This window comes from Tetrao urogallus (genome assembly GCF_951394365.1).
Source record: "Tetrao urogallus genome assembly, chromosome: 15".
NCBI classification, from domain to species: Eukaryota; Metazoa; Chordata; class Aves; order Galliformes; family Phasianidae; genus Tetrao; species Tetrao urogallus.
Genome location: NC_136828.1, coordinates 8,535,370 through 8,554,114, shown reverse-complemented (window position 1 = coordinate 8,554,114; position 18,745 = coordinate 8,535,370). Strand labels below are relative to the sequence as shown.

Sequence of the window (18,745 nt, the reverse complement as noted above, 5' to 3'; positions counted from 1 at the left end):
CGTTGGGCGGCCCCGCCGCCTCGCCTAGTAACTCGTTAGGCTCGGGTTCATGGGGGCGCGGGGTCAAAGGTCAGCGGCAGGCACGCGGAGGCGCCGCCCGAAGGCCGTCGGACCGACAGCAATCCCGGAACCCCCGCTCGTGGCCGCGTTCCCTGCCGAGTCCCTCCGGCCGCCGTCCCGCGGCACGCGGCCCGTTGTTATGACGACACGGCCGTAAAGCCGCCATCTTGGCGGTGCGGCGCGTTGCGACATGGAGGCCGCGGTGGCAACGAGCGCGGGGCCGGCGGCGCTTACGGCAGCCGCGGCCGAGGAGCGGGAGGGGGCGGCGGCCTCGGGCTCCGGGCCCGGCGCCGGGTCCGGCGCCTTCCTCGGCCTCCCGGCGCCTTTCGGCGAGGAAGGTACCGGAGGGGCCCGGGCGGAGCGGGGCCGGGGGGCGGCGGGGGCCCGGCCGTGACGGGCCCGGTAGGAGCGCCCGCAGCTCCGGTTTGGGCGCGATCCCCGCGATATCCGAACCCGCCGACCGAATTTACGTTGCAGACGAGGATGACGTGCACAAGTGCGGGCGCTGCCAGGCGGAGTTCACCTCCCTGGAGGAGTTCGTGCAGCACAAGATCCAGAAGCGCTGCCAGCGCGGCCCGGAGCCGGCCCTGGGCCCCGAGGGACCGAAGGTGACAGCGGGTCCCGGTGCCCGTCCCGAGGGCTGAAGGCAGCACTGTGACTTCGGAGGGCTCTGCCCCTCCGGCTGACACCATCTCCGCCCCTACAGGTCCTTCCCGCGGTCGAGGAGTCCATAACCGTTGCTCATATCGTTGTTGAAGCATCCTCGATAGCAGAGGAGATCGGCAATGCGTCAGCTATCGTAGGTGAGTGGGGTGCTGCCTTTGTGGCCCAATGTTAGGGGGTGGTTTGCTTTTCCAGCATCCTTCCCTGTGTCGTCTTGCTGTGGCCCATAAATGACATTTCTGTGTTATGCTCTCAGGGCTGGGCATTATTCTCAAGATGCAAAAGCCATCCTTAGATTTAAGCTTTCACTCCAAAACTCCGGGAGTTCCAGGAGCGCTGTCTATTCTAATATCAGTAATACAAACTTTACAAAGACAAGTGTTCCGGGGTTAAAGCATCTGTTTTTTCCTTCCTTTCCTACCACTTGAAATTCTGGAGCAATACATTGATCCTAGGTAGGCATGTAAAGCTGCCTTTTGTACAGAACGGTCTGTGTCCTTTTCCCAGGTAGCGGGCACATAAAAGAAGTCATTGTGGCAGGAGACCACGTTTTTGAAAACCCAAATGGTCACGTTGATGGCGATGTCACTGAAGAACAAGGCAACCCCGATGATCAGGAGCAGGATATTGCCACAGAGCTGATAAAGGTTAAGCTTCTGGTCAACAAAGAAGGGCGGTATGTGTGTGAGCTGTGCCAGAAGACATTTAAAACAGTAAGTGTAACTTCTACGCTGTTTGGGTTAGCACTAAATTGAGGCTAGCTGTTATACTAAGACAAGACTTGATAACGACGTGCTTTTCTACAGTGTGATATACTTTGAAATTAGAACCTTTGAAAAAGAACACTTTTGCTCTTTATCACGGAAATATTTCACTTGTTGAGCCTTCTTTCAAAATGTGATTTGTATCCCAGGCAAGCATCCTCAAAGCTCACATGATCACTCACAGCAGCAGAAAGGACTATGAATGTAAACTCTGTGGAACTTCCTTTAGGACAAAGGGGTCTCTGATTCGACACCATCGGCGTCATACTGGTAAGAGAACTTCAAATTGCCCCTTGTTGCTGGGGTGCACTGTGTGTTGTTATCCAGCATACTTTAGAATGGAGTTTATTGCTGCTTTCCATCTTCCACTGAGCTGAGTTGAGGCTGTTGAGTTCCCCGATGTCTGGGATGCTGGGAGGCAGTGCAGGGTTGTGAGATAAGCGTAATCTGCTTGCTGTAAGTAGTTGAAAGCGCTCTTCTGTAAGTCCGTCACACAGAACTTAAACTGGCAGCTGTTGGTTTAATACTGTTATTTTGATTCTCGTCATTCCCAGATGAAAGACCTTACAAATGTAAAAAATGTGGGAAAAGCTTCCGGGAATCAGGAGCGTTGACTCGGCATCTGAAATCTCTAACACCTTGCACTGAGAAAATTCGCTTCAACATGAACAAGGAAATAGTAGTCAATAAAGATGATCTGCCCGCAGGTCAGTGATGCTGTGAATAACTGCCTTGTGTCTGATAAAACCAAGCATGCTCCTGGCATTTGAACTATACGTTGTTTTTCTTTTAAGAAACATTCTGCATTGATAGTCAGTTTCTCTTTTACACCAGAAAATGTCCTTTTTTATACAGATCAAAACTATTAATCCAAAGTGCACATAGTTGATGCCAGGCTATAAAGAATGTTTGAGAATCCATTACAAGGATGGTTTTAACAGGCACTTTGTATTCTAAAACACATTTATTGTGGGGTGCAGTAAACGGATGAGGGGTGGGCAGTACATCAGGTGATGCATTCTGCTTTTCTTGAAGGATCCTGTAGTTCAAACTCAGAAACTGTTCCATCAATAGCGAGTGAATCCATTGAGACGTCACCTGTGATTCATCTAGTGACAGATGCAAAAGGCAACGTTCTTCATGAAGTCCATGTCCAAATGCAGGAGCTTCCTGTTGTAGATGCAAAATCTCTGGATGAAGATGTGAGTGTTATTTCTCTTGAATATTGTGTATTTTATGCAAGAAGTAGTTTGAAGGGTTTTACCTCGTGAAATTTTCTTAGGTGCTAAGTGTAAACCTGTGCAGTGAAAAATAAATGGATAATTAGCTCCTCTCTCATCTGAAAGCAAAGAAGGCAAACTCTGCTTTGACCTTGTTTGAGTGTGGAGCATACATTGAGATGCATAGGGTCCCTTACTGGATGATGCAAAATGTGAGAAGCTGTTTACATTGATCATGCACTGCTGCAGGACGCTGACAGAAGCAAAAGCTTTTCCTTGAATACAGATTTTTTCCTTGAGTACAGATTGGTCTCATCTTCCCAGTTGAAGATCATTCTCTTTTTGATTTTTCATCCAAATATGTCAAAAAGCAGCCTGTGCATTTGTTGTACCAAGTTTTGGACTATTTATTCCTCTAGCAGTCACATCCTAAGGAGCTGCCCTGTGAGGGGGAAACAAACAGTGAGAATCTGCTAAGGCAGGCCATGAGGAATTCTGGCATTGTGATAGAGAGAGTTGCTGTGGAAGAAATGCAGAAGGCAGATGAGCCTGCTGTGGCTGCTACAGAAGAAATAAAAAATGAAGTGGTGGAAGCAGAAGAGGAGCCATGTGGGGAACAGCATGCTGAAGTAGAACCATCAGAGCCTGTATGTTTGCACTTCGTAGATTAATTTCTTAATCTTCTGAGCCTGCACTTGGTTGTGAACAGTACCGTAATCCTGACCACCCTGCACGTTATCTTCCATGCACCTCTCCCTGCCCCTTTGTCTTTGTGCCAACTTTTGTTGCATGCTTTTCATGCATGTTAGTGCAAGCTGTTATCAATATCAATCTTTTTTGGGGAGGGATGGGGGTGAAAGCTAGAATATTTAATTGGGAATTTAGTTACAAATAATTACAGAGCAGTAAAAAAGATACGTACCGTGCCATTTTCTTTCCAATAGATAGATGCAGAAAGAACAAACGGCTACAGAAGTTACATTTGTCCTCACTGTACTGAAGCTTTCAGTGAAGCTGCTTCCCTTGAAACGCATATCAAAGGACATTTAGGTAAGGCTGTAACGCCCAGCTATTGTCTAAAATGCATCCTTTCTTACCTCTCTTACTCTCTCAAGATCTTGTGATCTTGAACACAGTGTAGTTTTCACTGTTTCACATTCTTTGCTTTTAGACAAACGTCAGCCATACAAATTCTGTTGATGCTTAACACAAAACATGAAAAGATCAGAGCAATGGTTTTTGTTATTCTTTTACAATTTGTTCTAGAGCTTAACAAAAAGGCTCCATGCTTCTGGACCTGCCTGGCATCTGCAGAAGTAGAGTTTTGTGAAAAGGCCAATTTAAAGCATTTCTGTCATTAATGCTTTCTCTCTCTAGATTACAAGCCTTTTAAGTGCGAAGAATGCGGCAAAGAGTTCACTAAGGGCTACCTGTTAAAAAAGCACCAGGAGGTGCACGTCAACGAACGGCGTTTCCGCTGCGGAGAGTGTGGCAAGCTCTACAAGACTATTGCACACGTCAAGGGGCATCGAAGGGTGCATTCTGATGAGCGACCGTATTCCTGTCCAAAGTGTGGCAAGCGGTACAAAACCAAGGTGTGTCTGCCTTGTGTCAGGCTCGCCCTGAGAGTTTCCTTCCCAGAGCTTGGGTTTGGGATAAGCTGGGAGGCTTCACTGCTGAACAAACAAATGCCAGCTCCTCTCCTCTTACAAGAGCAGAAGACACTTTTGTATCAGTAGGGACAAGAAAGGCAGTCTTAATTCCTAGTTCTGAGGAAACTGTTCCTTCACGTATGAAAACAAATAATACAAACATCTTTATCGTGCCTTAGGTGAGAAGTCCTCAAACACGCCGACTTTCACATTGAAAGCTAAAACACTGTTTGCTTGATTTAGGCATTCCCTTTAACTGGTACTTCTCTCTCTACAGAACGCTCAGCAAGTTCACTTCCGTACGCATCTGGAGGACAAGCCTTACGTGTGCCAGTACTGCAGCCGGGGCTTTAGGGAAAAGGGCTCCCTGGTCCGCCACATCCGCCATCACACGGGGGAAAAGCCTTTCAAGTGTTACAAGTGTGGGCGAGGCTTCGCAGAGCACGGCACGCTCAACAGGCACTTAAAGACCAAAGGTGAGATGGCCAGGTTTATCTCTGTTGCAGTGAGGGCAGATGCACGTTTCTTCTGGGATCAGGTTTGGACGAGCTGATTCTTGGCAGAATGACGATGATTGTTCTGGGTGCAAAACATTCAGAGTGGTTCTAATGATCTTCATCAAAGGCCATTTATTTATCTGCATCTCTGTTGCATCAAAAGAGGGGATGCAGACTTGTTGGTTTTTTGTTTTTTCCCAATCTACATTAATCAGTAATGAAGTATGGACCTCTTCTAGATCATTAATTGGCTTGGTGGGATTAAAGCCTGCTGATTGCTGGCCATTTGTCAGTGGTATCCTGTTAAAGGGGTCTCATTAGTGTTGCATAGCATTTGCCAGGTATCCCCATATTTGTGTTGGTTATGTAAATTGTCTTTTTATGGCATTTTTGGAATTCCACTCAGGTGGTTGCCTTCTGGCTTTGAAAGAGGTGGAGGAAGTGATGGTGTCTGAGGAAAGCCAGTCAGCTGACAATTTAGCTGCAACAGTCATCTCTGAAGATCCTCATACTGTTTTGGTAGAGTTTTCTTCAGTGGTGGCAGACACTCAGGAATACATCATTGAGGTAAGAAGTGAGCAAGCAGCCTTGTTGTCCTGCACATAACTGAGGCAGGAAAATGAGGATGTGGGGAAGGCTGGCAGTAGTTAATTAGAAGGCTGAAACTAAGAACTTCTGACTATCGAAGATCTTCTGACCTCTCACACTTGCTTCAGCTTTCCTTCAACTTCAGTTTACTCTCCCATTTCTAGTTAGCTTATTTTGTCTGAAACAGTTTTTGTGACCATCAAAAAACAACAATTGATGCACTTCACTTCCTCCTTCTTTGTGATAGGGAGCCAGCTCTTATCTATGCAGAATAACAGTCCATTCATTGAGTCTGTTTAGTGCTGCCATAGTAAACATTGGGGCTGCTACTAATTGGAGAAAAATCTGCCAGTTGGCAGAATCCTGCTGAGAGAGGATGTCCTCTTTCAGTTATTTCTGAGCACTATGCATTACTGTGAAGCAGCCATTTATAATGGGATTTGGAGAAAAATTTAAGGAGTTGTCTCTAGAGTAGTTACTGCATTGTGGGGGGAAACAGGATGATTTTATAAAAGATCTTGATATTTTTTATCTTGGAAATAGAATTTAAAAAAAAACAACAACAACAACAACCTAATAATCTAAAAAAGGAATCATGCTATTTTGTCTTTCAAGACTGCAACTGAAGATATGGAGACCAGTGAAGCTACTGAAATAATGGAGGGAACAAGACACGAGGTAAAGCAGCTACTTAAACTGTTCTTTCTGTGACTCCCCTCTGAGTGTTATGAGCTCCTCTGAATGTCTGGAAGTCATGCTAAATAAGCAGTTCTGCAGACCTGTCTGTATAAAATAATAACAGTGACCATACCGAGTTTGAACAAAGCTCAGTCTAACCCCAGATCCCCTCAGTGATGGAGGCTAGTAACCTGTAGTTCTTAGTACATGAGACTGAAGCTGCTAAGTAGAATTGTACAATGCCACTTCAGCCTTGAGAAATTACCCTCTTTATGAATTCCTGAAGGCTAGAAATAGGGGCTGTTGCAAAATCAGAGACTCCTCACTTGTAGCCAGCCTGTCTTGAACAACTAAGTGTGCACTGTTAAGATTTTGCCACAAACAGTACTTTAAATCCAGAAAGTACCCTGTTGGCAAAACACCTTCAGTAACACAAGATACGTGTTATAAGACTCTGCTTTTCTTGGGTTCATGAGAGCTTCAGGGAGCAGCTGGAGGAAATGGGAACTAAATGCTGCTTGCTGTACTGCACTGCTGATCATCAGACATGGTTTTCAGCTATGATGACGACTGTACTTCTAACAATGCAACACATCAGGAAATAACACGGCCACTTTTCTCATAATGTAGGTTGACAGTCACATTATGAAGGTTGTGCAACAAATAGTAAATCAAGCAAACTCTGGTCACCAGATCATCGTACAGAATGTCACCGTAGCAGAAAACTCTGAAGTAACCACAGATGCTGCAGACACCATCACCATTGCAACCCCCGAAAGCCTCACAGAGCAGGTCGCTATGACGCTGGCTTCTGCCATTGGAGAAGGAGCAGTGCTGACAACAGAAGGCAGCATCGAGACAGAAGAAGCAACAGTGACAATGGTGGCATCAGAGGACATTGAAATAATGGAACATACAGGAGAGTTTGTTATTGCCTCCCAGGAAGGGGAGGTGGAAGTCCAGACTGTGATTGTGTAATGAACAGCATGCAGCTACTGACAGATGTTACACTTACTGTGTGCCTCCAGGCTGGGGAGTTTGATCAGTCCTAGGTTTGCCATTACAGTTGTTCAGAGCAGGAGTGCTTCTATAGGTAAATGGCTTAACAGGGTGGTACAGCCCTGAGGTGTTTTCTGTTTAAAATGGAAATGACAGTAGTTAAAGCCCTCTGCGTGGGTTTACTCTGAAAGTGACCACTATGCCGTATTTGACAGTCTGTTTTTTGTGCAGCTCCCTCAAATAAAGGAAATTCCTTTGCAAAGCATTTACCTCTGACCACAGAACAGTAGCATCTTGGTGTTTAAGAGGATTCAGAAAGTGAAGCAAGTATGTAGGTCTCATGAGAGATGACTACAATTAATCATATGCATTTAAAACAAACCAAGAAAACCAAACCTAAGGAGTTCTGGTGTGCATTTACCACCAGTCAAACGCTTTCATGCCTTTAACCTCACTACTTTACTCCTCCTAAGGCATGGTACTGCAGTATATATATATATATATATTTTTAAAGTATTTTATATCCTGGACAAGTAGCCTTATGTACTGGTCTATAAAGAACACATCATTGTACCCTTGCAAAGCCAGACAGGCTACTCTGAGAGCTAGTCTGTTGGTGTGTAAAGCCATATTGTACATTAATTTTTTACAGCCATGTATGGATTTGTAATTGCATACTGTACAGATTAGGCATGTAAATACATTTTTAAAAATAAAGTTATTTAAAGTTCTTACTACACTTTTCCTATTATTTCTGCTCTATTATCACTCAGAAGAATTTCTGGAAGGAAAAAAGAACAAGGCATATAACATTATGCTTAAGAAACCCTCATCCTTTGGTGAGTCAAAAACAAGTTTTCACCCCTAGCTAATCTCCACAAGCTCAGATTTGTGCCTGTCTGCTTTTAGAGATCTTTCAAGTGATCTACAGCAAAATTCCAGTCAGAGGAATTATAGGTTACTTTCATGGCCATAAATTTACTTCTCTCTTTGATACTTAAGTCACAGGGTGTGCTTTTGGTTGTTTTTTTGTTTGTTTTTTTTTTTTTGGAAGTCCACTGACAAGGTGCCCTTCAGAGTTCACCTAGAGAATTTCCAGTACAGAAGTGGAAACCCATGTTACTGCTGTACTTCTGATGGGGTCCATTTTGTGAACGCAGGAGGGCAGCCCAAGAAACAGCTTCAGCTGCTGTTAACTTCCCTTGCAGAAAAAATGCCAGAAATGCAAAGAAATCCCTACAGCAGGGTCAGAATTTCAAACAGCAGAATGAAAATGAAAAATGCCAGAAGGATTAAGTTTGCAATCTGCCAGAATCTGCATCTCCAGAGCTCAACCACCATTTTTAATACTCTTTCAGGATGCTGAAATTTTATCAGAAGTCCACCATTTTAGTAATGCTAAAGCAACACCTTGTGAAATTGCTGAGAACGGGCATCAAAAGAGATTCAGCAGCTAAGGAGCAGCACTTGTAGCTTCCTTTCTGAAAATAAGGAGTTCCATACTCACTCAAATTTGCAGTGTAACACTGGTTCCGCAAACTGCTGAATCTGAGTATTCCTGTTTTTTAGCTGAATATATGCAACTCCTACATACTGTTAATAGGTTAAACATTGGCCAAAGGTACTCACAAAAAAATGAAGCTTCCTCAGAGCTCACAACAGCTCTTTGTTAGCTCTCCCCTTGTTCCCGCATGGAGAGATTCACTGCAGTCTGTTGGTCCACACTTGCACCTCCTGTCAGCAAGTTTGTTACCAGGACTTCTAACAGCTTCTCACTGAGTAACTTAAACAGAGTTCTGCTGAGGTACTGTTAATTAGAATATTGCTGTCAGCTGTGATCTCTCTGCAGGGCAAACACAGTGTAAGTAACAGACAAATCAGTGCATTCAGACATTTACCTCTTCCACATGCATGGCACTGCTAAGTTCCTCTAAGGCCTCCTGCAGGAAGATGTACATAAGATACACTAAAGTAACTCAGGAGCTCCATTTGCCAATTATACCATGGAATATATTTTGCAGCATACAAACAGTAACCATATATATAAAGTCATTTTATGTGTATATGATGTACCTTAGCTGAACCTAACTCGAGTACAGCAAGCTTCTGGACTGCAGATGTGTCTGAGAAGACAAACACGTTGCTTTCACAGCTGATCTGAGCAGTGTTACAGACAAACTCGCAGGAGCTTCAGCTTTTTCTTTCTGGAAGACTGATCACATGAGAAGTTTCCAACTAATTGAAATTGTTTTTTTTTTCTTATCTGAACAAAGTTCCCCGTGGTATCAAAGCACATTTTACAAAAAGTAAAAAAATAACAATGCAATAAAGAGTTTTATCTTCATTTTTTCTTCTTTCTTTCCAGCACTGCAGGAGACTTAAAGATTTCCTTTAAGTTCATCCAGACTCCTTTAGCATAAGTGTTTTTGTAGACAACTTTTCTGTCACAAGGCTGCAGTGTTCGATGATGGGAATGCATGTATCTTCTGAATTTGTACCATTCATTGAAAGTTTGGTTGGTTAAGGCCAAGTATAGGTTGAAACAGAAGTATGCACCCAGTATAAGTGTGAGAAGAATAACAAAACCAAGCATGAAGACAATCCTAGGAAAAGTCAAGAAAAGGTGCTGCAAGGAAAAGAAAATAATGATTTGGTTATAAAGCTGGGCTATTAAATCACATGGCTTAAGAGAGCATTCGTTACATATCACCTCACTGCCATGCTACAGAAATGGATGAAGGGAATGAAAAGCAAAATGACTGAAGTATCAGAGTGACTCAGCCACTCTTTGCTTAAATGGGTGAGAAAATATTTGAGGATATAAATTTAGGATCAAAGGGTCCTGCTTTAACATACTTATCTCAAGGATTGATGGCCATTTCCTAAACGAAACTAAAACAGACGGTCATTGGAATATAGTCATTTTCATGTATCAGATCTGTTGAGTTAAAGCAGTGGAGACACAAAAATCCAAATGAGAATGTAACAAAATGCTACGAGAAAAATCCCGTATTGTTAAAGTATTCTTCAGTTTTCTAAACCTAAACAGCTGTGTAAGTCAGTAAAAAACTGCCATCTGTTTACATTCTGCCTCTGATAACAGGCAGACTTGAAGATCTCCATAAGCAAAGACAAAGATAAATCTTTTCATAGGCTAAGAGCCCAGCCAGTGTAAGCTTACCTGGATGAGAAAGAAAATCTCAACAGCGTGCTGCTGTCCTTGGTCATCAATGTAACTCCCGTGCATCATATTTGACAGCAGCACCACTTGGATGAGAAATGCTGTAGTGATGATTGCAATGGTCGCAGCCATCACAGTCAGTGTGAAGAGGTAGAGGAAGAAATACTTTGCATTGAAGGCACCGATGCAGTTGTTGACCCATACACAGTGGTGATCAAAACGGTGCACACAGATATTACAGAAACCTGATCACAAGTGAGCAACAAGGCAAGTCAGTTGTTTGGTTTTAAGTGATTGATTCCATTTTTACACAGTTTAGGACAGCACTGCATTCAAGAAAAAAAATGAGAATTGCAGTCATGATTTGGGTGATAGTGTACATTAAAGGGAATTCAACTACTTACCACCAAACAAACAACATTAAAAACAAACTTGTGTACCTCATTTCTTAATTTACCAAGACTAGAGCTCAAGTATTTTGCTTTCTCTGGCAGTACTGCCTAACACAGCACATGAAAGGTAGAGACTGTAACTAGCCTGCTTCATTTTAAATGATGATGACAGCAGCAAATTCTGCCAGTAAAACAAGATATTCTGAACTCTTGTCAGACAATAATTTTTATTTCACCTTCAGATGTTCAACAGCTTGTCTAGCCCTGGCCCAAGGCAATACCTTCAGAACTGGTCATTTCTGTGAGAACAAGTAATAGCACGAATGGGCAAAGGGCAGCTGTGATGTGGAACCCTGATGAAACTGAACAGAATTCTATGTGCAATGAACTGGGTAATAAAACAGATGCAATATGAATTGCAATTACTGATAAAGAATTAATTTGGGAATGTATTATTTTGCTTGTCAAAGAAGTTAAAGTTCTTACTGCAATGTTTTGATCTGGCTGGCTTTTCCACGTTGCATGTAGCACACACAATGCCTTTCTGAAATAATACACCATCATATGCATAAGTCTTCATCAGTGATGCATGATTTGATTTTGTTATTATACCTGTGAAAGAAACAAGACAAAAAAGTAAAAGTATTGGTATTAGCAACATTTAAAGGTTCTATTTTCAAACAGCCACAGCCCACATTCAGCATGAGCTTACCAGGATTGGCACAGGAGCACAGAATGAAGCAGCCCATGTTCCCAAGCAGCAGCAGGTAGGGCAGCAGCAGCAGCACAAGGTGGAACTCCAGTTCCCAGCAGTAAACAAACACTTCCCATGTGTATTCAGCATAAACTGCTGCTTGCAAGGCTATGTGCAGGACAACAAACAAATAGTTTCTGCAACAGCAAGGAGATGGTCTAGTTAACATTCAGCATCCTGATCAACAGATCAAATAGGCTCAGGGAAGACTTTCCAAATGCAAGGAGACACCTCTTTCAGGTTTTCAGGCCAGCACAGATTGCATATTAAGTGTTCTCTCCACCCAGGAGCTTCACCTTCTCTTCGTCACACTCCTTTAAATACGCCAACTAAACTCACATCCATTATCAGCACATCCTTTGGATTAATTTCCACCAGCTAGTCAAGCGCAGTCTCACAGTCCCCTGGTGCTGCCAAAGCATGCCATAGCAATAGGCTATAAAACATTCTGCCAAAATACATTTGCTGTGTACTGCTATAAAACAGCGAGGTGAAGCAGTGGAACAGTTTGCTTGAAGGATCAAAGTGCCTCCAGCACCAATCGTAATCTAGCAGTGACAGCTACACCAAGCTCATTAGATAATTGCTCTGTTGCTGACTGCACATTCAACAGTGAAACCACTCTCTCTAGGGCAGTGTTAACTAACACCAGAAAATCTGCACAGCGGGAAACAAACAGCAGTGGTGTGCATTCAACAGCTGGAAATATTATGCCTCTGAAGTACACGGCATACCTGAGTTTCTGCCCCCACAGGATGAGTATTTAAGAAGTTTCTGAAACTGATCTTAAAGCACCAGATTTTACAGGATGCTGCTAAATTCACCTCAATCCAGCAGGCTAGACATTGGCAGCTTCCTGTGAGCCACCCGCACATCCAGGCTGCAGGGTGTAATGGGATTTGAGGGGGAGAGAGCAGGGATCAGCAGCTCTGCCTGAACTCATTCTGCAGCTGCCAGGGAGTTTGCTGTAATTCTCCCGTGGATGTGGTTTACCACCAGTGTGATCAACATCTGTTACAGTGGAAGCTGCTGAGCTACATTATTCATCAAATATGTTCAGATATTTCAGAGAACCATCTTCTCAACACAAGTAACAGCAAGACAACAGCCTGACAAACCTTAATGGGAATCTGTAATCCTGATAATTTCCTGTAATTTCCTGATGGAAAGAGAACACCTAAGGATAATACTAACAGGACACCAACTGTAATCAGAAATATTAGCAAAAAATAATGTCAAAAGCATTAAGTAAATGTGCATTACCGTGTGTGAAAGAGCCTGAGGAGCACCTTCTGTGTCACACTCTGGAGCCGAGTGGGGATTACTAATGACAGTACCTGAGGAAAATAAAAAGACTGTGTTTATCTGAATTGCACACCACTTCCACCTTGTGCACTGTCCAAATAAAAAGGTAAGTCGCTAATCCCTCAGTTATAGATCACTGCAGCCATATCACCAGGGAGGATGCTCATTTCTGGGGGCACACGAGCTCCTGATGGGCATGTTGCTGGGGCTTTCAAAAGGGAAGAGAGGTTCTCCATTCTTGGAAGCCCAGCAGGCACAAACAAATGTATCTGGGTTAATGTGTGAAAGTTATAAGGAGCTTTTATCAGGCTATAGACTGTTTAACTGGCTAAGCAGGGGATAGAACTGAGCAATTTCTGAACTACAATATGCTTCATTGGGACATCTAACAGATGTAAGGGGAGATAAGCAAAGAGATAAAGCCTGCTGTTCTCCAGAAAGATCAACAATCAAATATAGGAAACCAAAAAGCAAAACAAGAAGTCAACAACACACACCCCAGTTCCTTCAGCTACAGCTACAGCTCAGTTTGACAGCTCCACATCTGCCTAATTGGCATTTCAAAAACAGCCAGACACGGGGAAGAAGAAAACTGCCTGTCTTCATTCAGCGGGATCCTCTGCAACTGTGTGTGACTGGGGAATTGTTTGGCTCTGCTGTTCAGAAGATGACATCTCTATAGCAACGCTCTGCTTTATCAGTGGAAGAAATAGAGCAGCTGAGCCTATTTCTAGCAGACAGGGAAAGAAAACAGTGTCACAGCTTTTTATCTCAGATGCGAAAGACCAGAAGGCAAAAGACATATGTAGAGTTGAGAAGATGCTAAATATTTTTCTTTTAACTGGTATGCCTCTTATCAGCAGCTCTGGTTACAAGTCTTTTCAAAAGAGACTGCATAGTGCAGCAAGGAGACATGCTACAGACAGAGCTACACACAACCTACCACACAACTGCAGAATGAAAACTAAATCAGCTGTGTGTTAATTACAGCCTAACCTTATATTCAAACCCATTATTTCCTCACACACGGAACATCAATTCCTTGTAATTCAGTCCTTTCCTAGAGCAAAGCAAAAAGCTCTCATGGTGGTGACAGAGGTACGAGGGGATGAGAGCCGTGCAGTGAGCACAACCACCCTGCACAACTGGAGCCCAGCAGGCAGATGGGGGTGGGAGATGTTGCAGGGCTGGGAACAGCTGTGCTGTGTGCATGTGGGTGACTTCCCAACACACAGAATAGTGTAAAGGATCTCAAAGGAGCACAGCAAAGAATGGCAATGCACTTCCAGAGTTACGCACTTCGCTCATTAGGGCCAGATATAAAAAAAGATAAAGTGCCTAGAGACACTATTTAGGACCACCTTTCTCTATTTCACGCACACCAGTATCAATTGTATTTCTCCAAACGGGGAGCTTAGCTGCTGATTGCCACGTTTCATACAAGTACACATTCAGAAATGTGGGGAAATAATACATTTCTCTCCACGGTGATGAGCGTCTGTATAGCAAAACGCTGATACTGGGAACAAAATAGGATCAAAGTCCGCTTAGACTCTCATAAACTGCACAAGTTCAATGACCGCCTTATCCCCTCCCTGGCAATACCGCCTTAGTGTAAAGCTGTTCCCCCAGCCCCGCCCCGCGGCCCCGCTTCGGAGCCCCCCGCCGTGCTCAGCCCTTACCTGGCCGGCGCTGCGGGCTGCCCTGCCCAGGCGGCCGCCCCCGCTCCCCGCGTGGCTGCAGTACAGCACGGCGACGGCGAGCACGAGGCACAGGTAGAGCAGCAGGAGCGGCAGAAAGTCCATGCGCGGCTCCGAGGGCCGGGGCCGAGGCTGCAGGGAGGGCCGAGCCGGACCCGGAGAGCACTGAGATCCTCGGCCGCCCCGGAACTGCGAATCGAGACGGAGGCACGGCACGGCACGGCACGGCACGGCACGGCACGGCACGGCACGGCACGGCACGGCACGGCACGGCACGGCACGGCACGGCTGCACCCGGAAGCGGCGGCTGCGCCCGCAGTGCCGGAACGGCTTCGGCGGGGAGAGGCCCGCAGGCGCTGCACGGCGCTGAGCTCCTGCCCGGCCCTCGTCCTGTGTCCGCAGAGCGAACCGAGGACGAAAGCAGGCGAAAATAAAAGCGAAAGCTCTCGTCTCAGAGCGCTGTGCGGTTCTCGCGGTCCTGCGTGGCCCCGCTCGGGTGCAGCTTTGTGAGGTTGCTGAAAAGCCCTCGTGTTTGCTGCTTGTGGGGTGTTTGGTTTCCTGGTTTGAACGGGAGTTCCAAGTGTTACGGTGCTGTTTAACAATGAATTGAAGAAACTTAACAGCAGAGTTTTGTTTTCGCTCAGCCAGGCGTTCCTTATTACAGCGCTGGGAAGCACTGGGGGTATTTCCACCATAAGCACTTCAAATTCCTCCATTATATGGTACATACTCATCAATTACACATGAAATAATTAACATATACGCACCCATCTCAGGTAGTGGTTTATGAGGTTTTCACTCTTCTATTCCACAGTCTCTTCCACTTTCTGGCATCCTTCTAGCATCAAGACAGTCCAACCAACTGTTCCTTCATCCAGTGGTCTTCCTCACTTACCCTCTATATGGACTTTCTTCATCGATGCATGCTTGGTAGGAGGATGCCAATGATAAGTAATTCGTAGGTACCAAAATCATAACATTTTCTCACTTAGTACTTGGCTATTATTTCCAGACATCTGCTCGTCCTTGGGTAGAAATAAGCTTGGCAACCTGTGTTTTAATGATATATACTGGGGTGTTGGAAGATAAGGAGGCTAGAGGGGAGTATCTTGATGTCTGCCTGTTGCGTCCCAACCTGCTTCCACAATGAAACATTTCAGCCTTGTGTAGAGGGCTTCTTTTGATGTTTGATAAGCCTACTCACATCATCTCATCACTGTGTTTCTTTTGCTGAAGGTTTCTTGTTAAAACAGAATAGCCTTACTTTCTAGTCAATAATGCTACATCCATAACTATTAGAAACAGCTATAAGCTATTACAGTTTTGCAAGCAAGAATTAATTACATAATGCAACAATTCAGCAGCTGTGTTTCTAAAAGGACACTACTAAAATATATGGTATATTTACTCCTTCAAATCAGCTATTTCTAAAAACATGTTATAAAACATGTTGCGGCCTTCTTCTTCAAAGCAACAAGGAGCTTCCTCAAGAACCAGCCCTAAAATCAGGTCCTGGCGCTGGATGGGAGCGGATGGGAGCCCAGTGCTGGCTGCTGCCCATGGCTGTTAGCTGAAACCACCCCGGCCTGGCCATGCCGCCCTGCTGCCAGCACGCAGCGATTGGGTTACTGTGCTGCGATAGTTTGCCACAGGAACTCAGCCAGGTGCTGCTGCCAGGTAACTGATCCAAAGCTCCGCGGCGCTGTGATGGTTTTGCCAGCTGATCCTCTGGGCACGCAGGTAAGGGCTGCAGGGTGCTGGGAGATGAGAAATGCGCTGGGCAGAAGGGGCCGTGGGGTGTGAGGGGCGTTTCACAGTTTGGATCTTGTTTTCCCTGATAAGCTCCTTTACAGCAGCACACCGAGCTGGGGTCTGAGTGCAGCCTGGAGCAGCAATCTGCAGCCCCACACTGCACCCCTGGGTCATCATCGAGCTGTTTTTGTCCTCCTGATCAGAGCACACATTCTGCACAGCTCTGAGTACAGCTGTAGGTTTGGGATGTTGGAAGGAACCATGTGTATTTGGTGCAATGCTACGCTTGTGGTACACTCGGGGCTGTGCCATGTCTGTGCACAGCAGAGCTGCATCCTGCTCTGCTCCCAGGCCTCCTGGGCTGTGCTGGGAGAAAAACAGCAGCAGAGGATTCAACCGTAGGGTGAGCCTCAGCACAGAGCTCACTCAGCCTGAACACTGTGAAAATCAATTAAAAGCCTTTTCTGATCCAAGTCTGGGAGACCTTCAAGGAACCACTATCTGTACATTTAGATTGGAAGCTCACAACTAATTTCTTGCAAGGATTAAGAAAGAATATCTCTTACAGTTGTGCCAGTTGGTCGGTCAGCAGCTCAGACCCCCGACACTTTGCAGGAGTGCACTGAGGTAGCAGCACGCAAGCACCCAGCACAACAGCAGTGATGAGCAAAGTACAGCATGCAGCCATGGGAGCTCTGCAGCTCCCTTTTTTAAGGATTTGTGCAACCCCAGGTAGCCCAGGTTTCTGGGAAGCTGCTCCATGTCACTCACCAGGAAGGCAGGATGGCTCTCTGCACTGTATGGGGGTGTGTTGTCCCTCTGCAGCCTCCTGCTGGTGCTGCAGCAGAACATGTAATACCCTAAAACCTCTTAGCATGCTAAGCCCTGGGATCCCTAAGTGCTGAGGAAGCAAAGGAGAAAATCAGAAATAGCAGCTTATGGGGGAGCTGGAGGCAGCATGGGGTCTGCGCTCAGGATGTGCCCCATTGTGAGGAGTTCTGCCCTGCTTCTGGCAGCCTGGTGGAGGCAGCGCACTGAGCAGCACCCACAGCCAGCGCGGACCCAGTTCTGCAGCATGGTGTGTGTCGTGAGGTGGACACCTCTGCAACCTCTGTGCTCCTACCGAAATCCCAGCCCCAGGGGCTCAGAGTGATGCATCCCACTGCTCGGCACAGCCCATCTTCAGATTTACCCATGTGGGTAACGGATTTCCCTCCATGGGATCTAATCCGTTGTACCTCCCTTCAGGCCCTAATCTCCTCAAGCTGTAGGCTGAGGTCAGTGCAAGGCTCAGCCAGGGCTGGCGCAGCTATTGGTCCATCTGTAGTTCTCCCTGTGATAGCAATAAAGGCAATTAGGGCAGAGGGAAATAAAGGCAAAGAAAGCATTGCCGGCAAGGACCTCGCTTGGCCATGTCACAGCAGCACAGGTGATGGAGGACAGCCGGGAACACCAGGACCTTGTGGTGGGACAGACCTGCCCTGTCGGGCTGACTGGAGAGGAATTCTGTAAGTGCTGTAGCAGTAGGATATGGAGGTGGAAGGATGATGTGACCATGGCCATCAGCCCCGCTGTAATGTAGTCAGCACTGTGTGGAGGAGGGCATGGTTATTATCTTTAGTGCTGGTTTCCACAGAGCATTTAGTCCTTTTTAGCACTTCCTGATGAGGATGGCACCTGCTGTGTCTTTCCAATCTGCAGAGCAAGAAACTCAGAATGCATTCCCAATGACGCTTCAGAGTGATTCAGTCTTCAGAGTTCCCCTAAGATAATTTGCCCAGATAAAATAGTCTGTTTCATTTTTGTAAACGCTTAATGTGAGTTAAGTAACATGGATGGAATAAACATGGGAATAAAAAGCATCTTCAGGCGGCTGAGATCAAATGAAGTGAAGCTCCGCATGCAAATTAATTGAGCGAGTGTCAGCAGACAGCAAACGCGCGTGCACTGCAGCAGAACCTGAGGGGCCTGGGAAGACACTGGCTGTGCTGATCCCATCTGGGGCAGAACGTTCTGCAGAGGCTTGGGGCTGCTGCACGCTGAGCTCTCTTCCCCACTGCATTCACCAAGTGGATCCTAATACTGAAACTAACTACAAAATCAGAATTTGGAAATCATCATTTGTGTTTCAGGGTGCTGTAGCCAGGTTAGCACAGGGACACATTGGCCTTCACTTTCTGGGCAGGAAGAGATGCTTCAGGGGGCTGAGAGGGTCTGGCAGATGCTGCTGGAAATAGGGTTTGCAGCACTGAGTATTGAAATGAGCCACTGAATGTCAGTTCACCAGCACAGTGTGAATGAAGTAATGACCTCTATGGACACACACAGCAGGTGCCCTGCTCCACTCCCTGGGCTGGGTGCATGCCACATCCTCACTGCTAACCATGGGAGAATAAGAACCATTTCGGGGGAAATACAAAAGAAAATTTCCTCTCCTGAAGCATTTTTGTGCCCCAGGGTGCAGTGTCATGGCACACCCAATGCGGCATCTCCAGCAGAAAGCACCACTCTGAACAGAACGCTCCCACACCAGCGCCTCC

The 18,745-nt window shown here is 45.8% G+C and overlaps 2 protein-coding genes across 2 annotated transcripts; one reads left to right on the top strand and one right to left on the bottom strand.

Moving 5' to 3' along the window:
- Positions 1-250: 250 nt before the first annotated feature.
- On the top strand, positions 251-7,100 carry E4F1 (E4F transcription factor 1; the record flags this gene model as incomplete). Its single annotated transcript, XM_079542949.1, has 14 exons — positions 251-398; positions 538-668; positions 767-867; positions 1,235-1,436; positions 1,637-1,757; positions 2,042-2,194; positions 2,523-2,689; positions 3,127-3,354; positions 3,652-3,757; positions 4,085-4,302; positions 4,637-4,835; positions 5,263-5,423; positions 6,060-6,122; positions 6,753-7,100. The coding sequence occupies 14 exons, from the start codon at positions 251-253 to the stop codon at positions 7,098-7,100; spliced, it is 2,346 nt and encodes a 781-aa protein (XP_079399075.1).
- A 2,362-nt stretch (positions 7,101-9,462) lies between these two features.
- On the bottom strand, positions 9,463-14,558 carry ZDHHC4 (zDHHC palmitoyltransferase 4; the record flags this gene model as incomplete). Its single annotated transcript, XM_079542897.1, has 6 exons — positions 9,463-9,747; positions 10,303-10,547; positions 11,181-11,306; positions 11,407-11,585; positions 12,712-12,785; positions 14,436-14,558. 6 exons carry the CDS (start codon positions 14,556-14,558, stop codon positions 9,463-9,465), a joined length of 1,032 nt encoding a protein of 343 aa, XP_079399023.1.
- Positions 14,559-18,745: the final 4,187 nt, after the last annotated feature.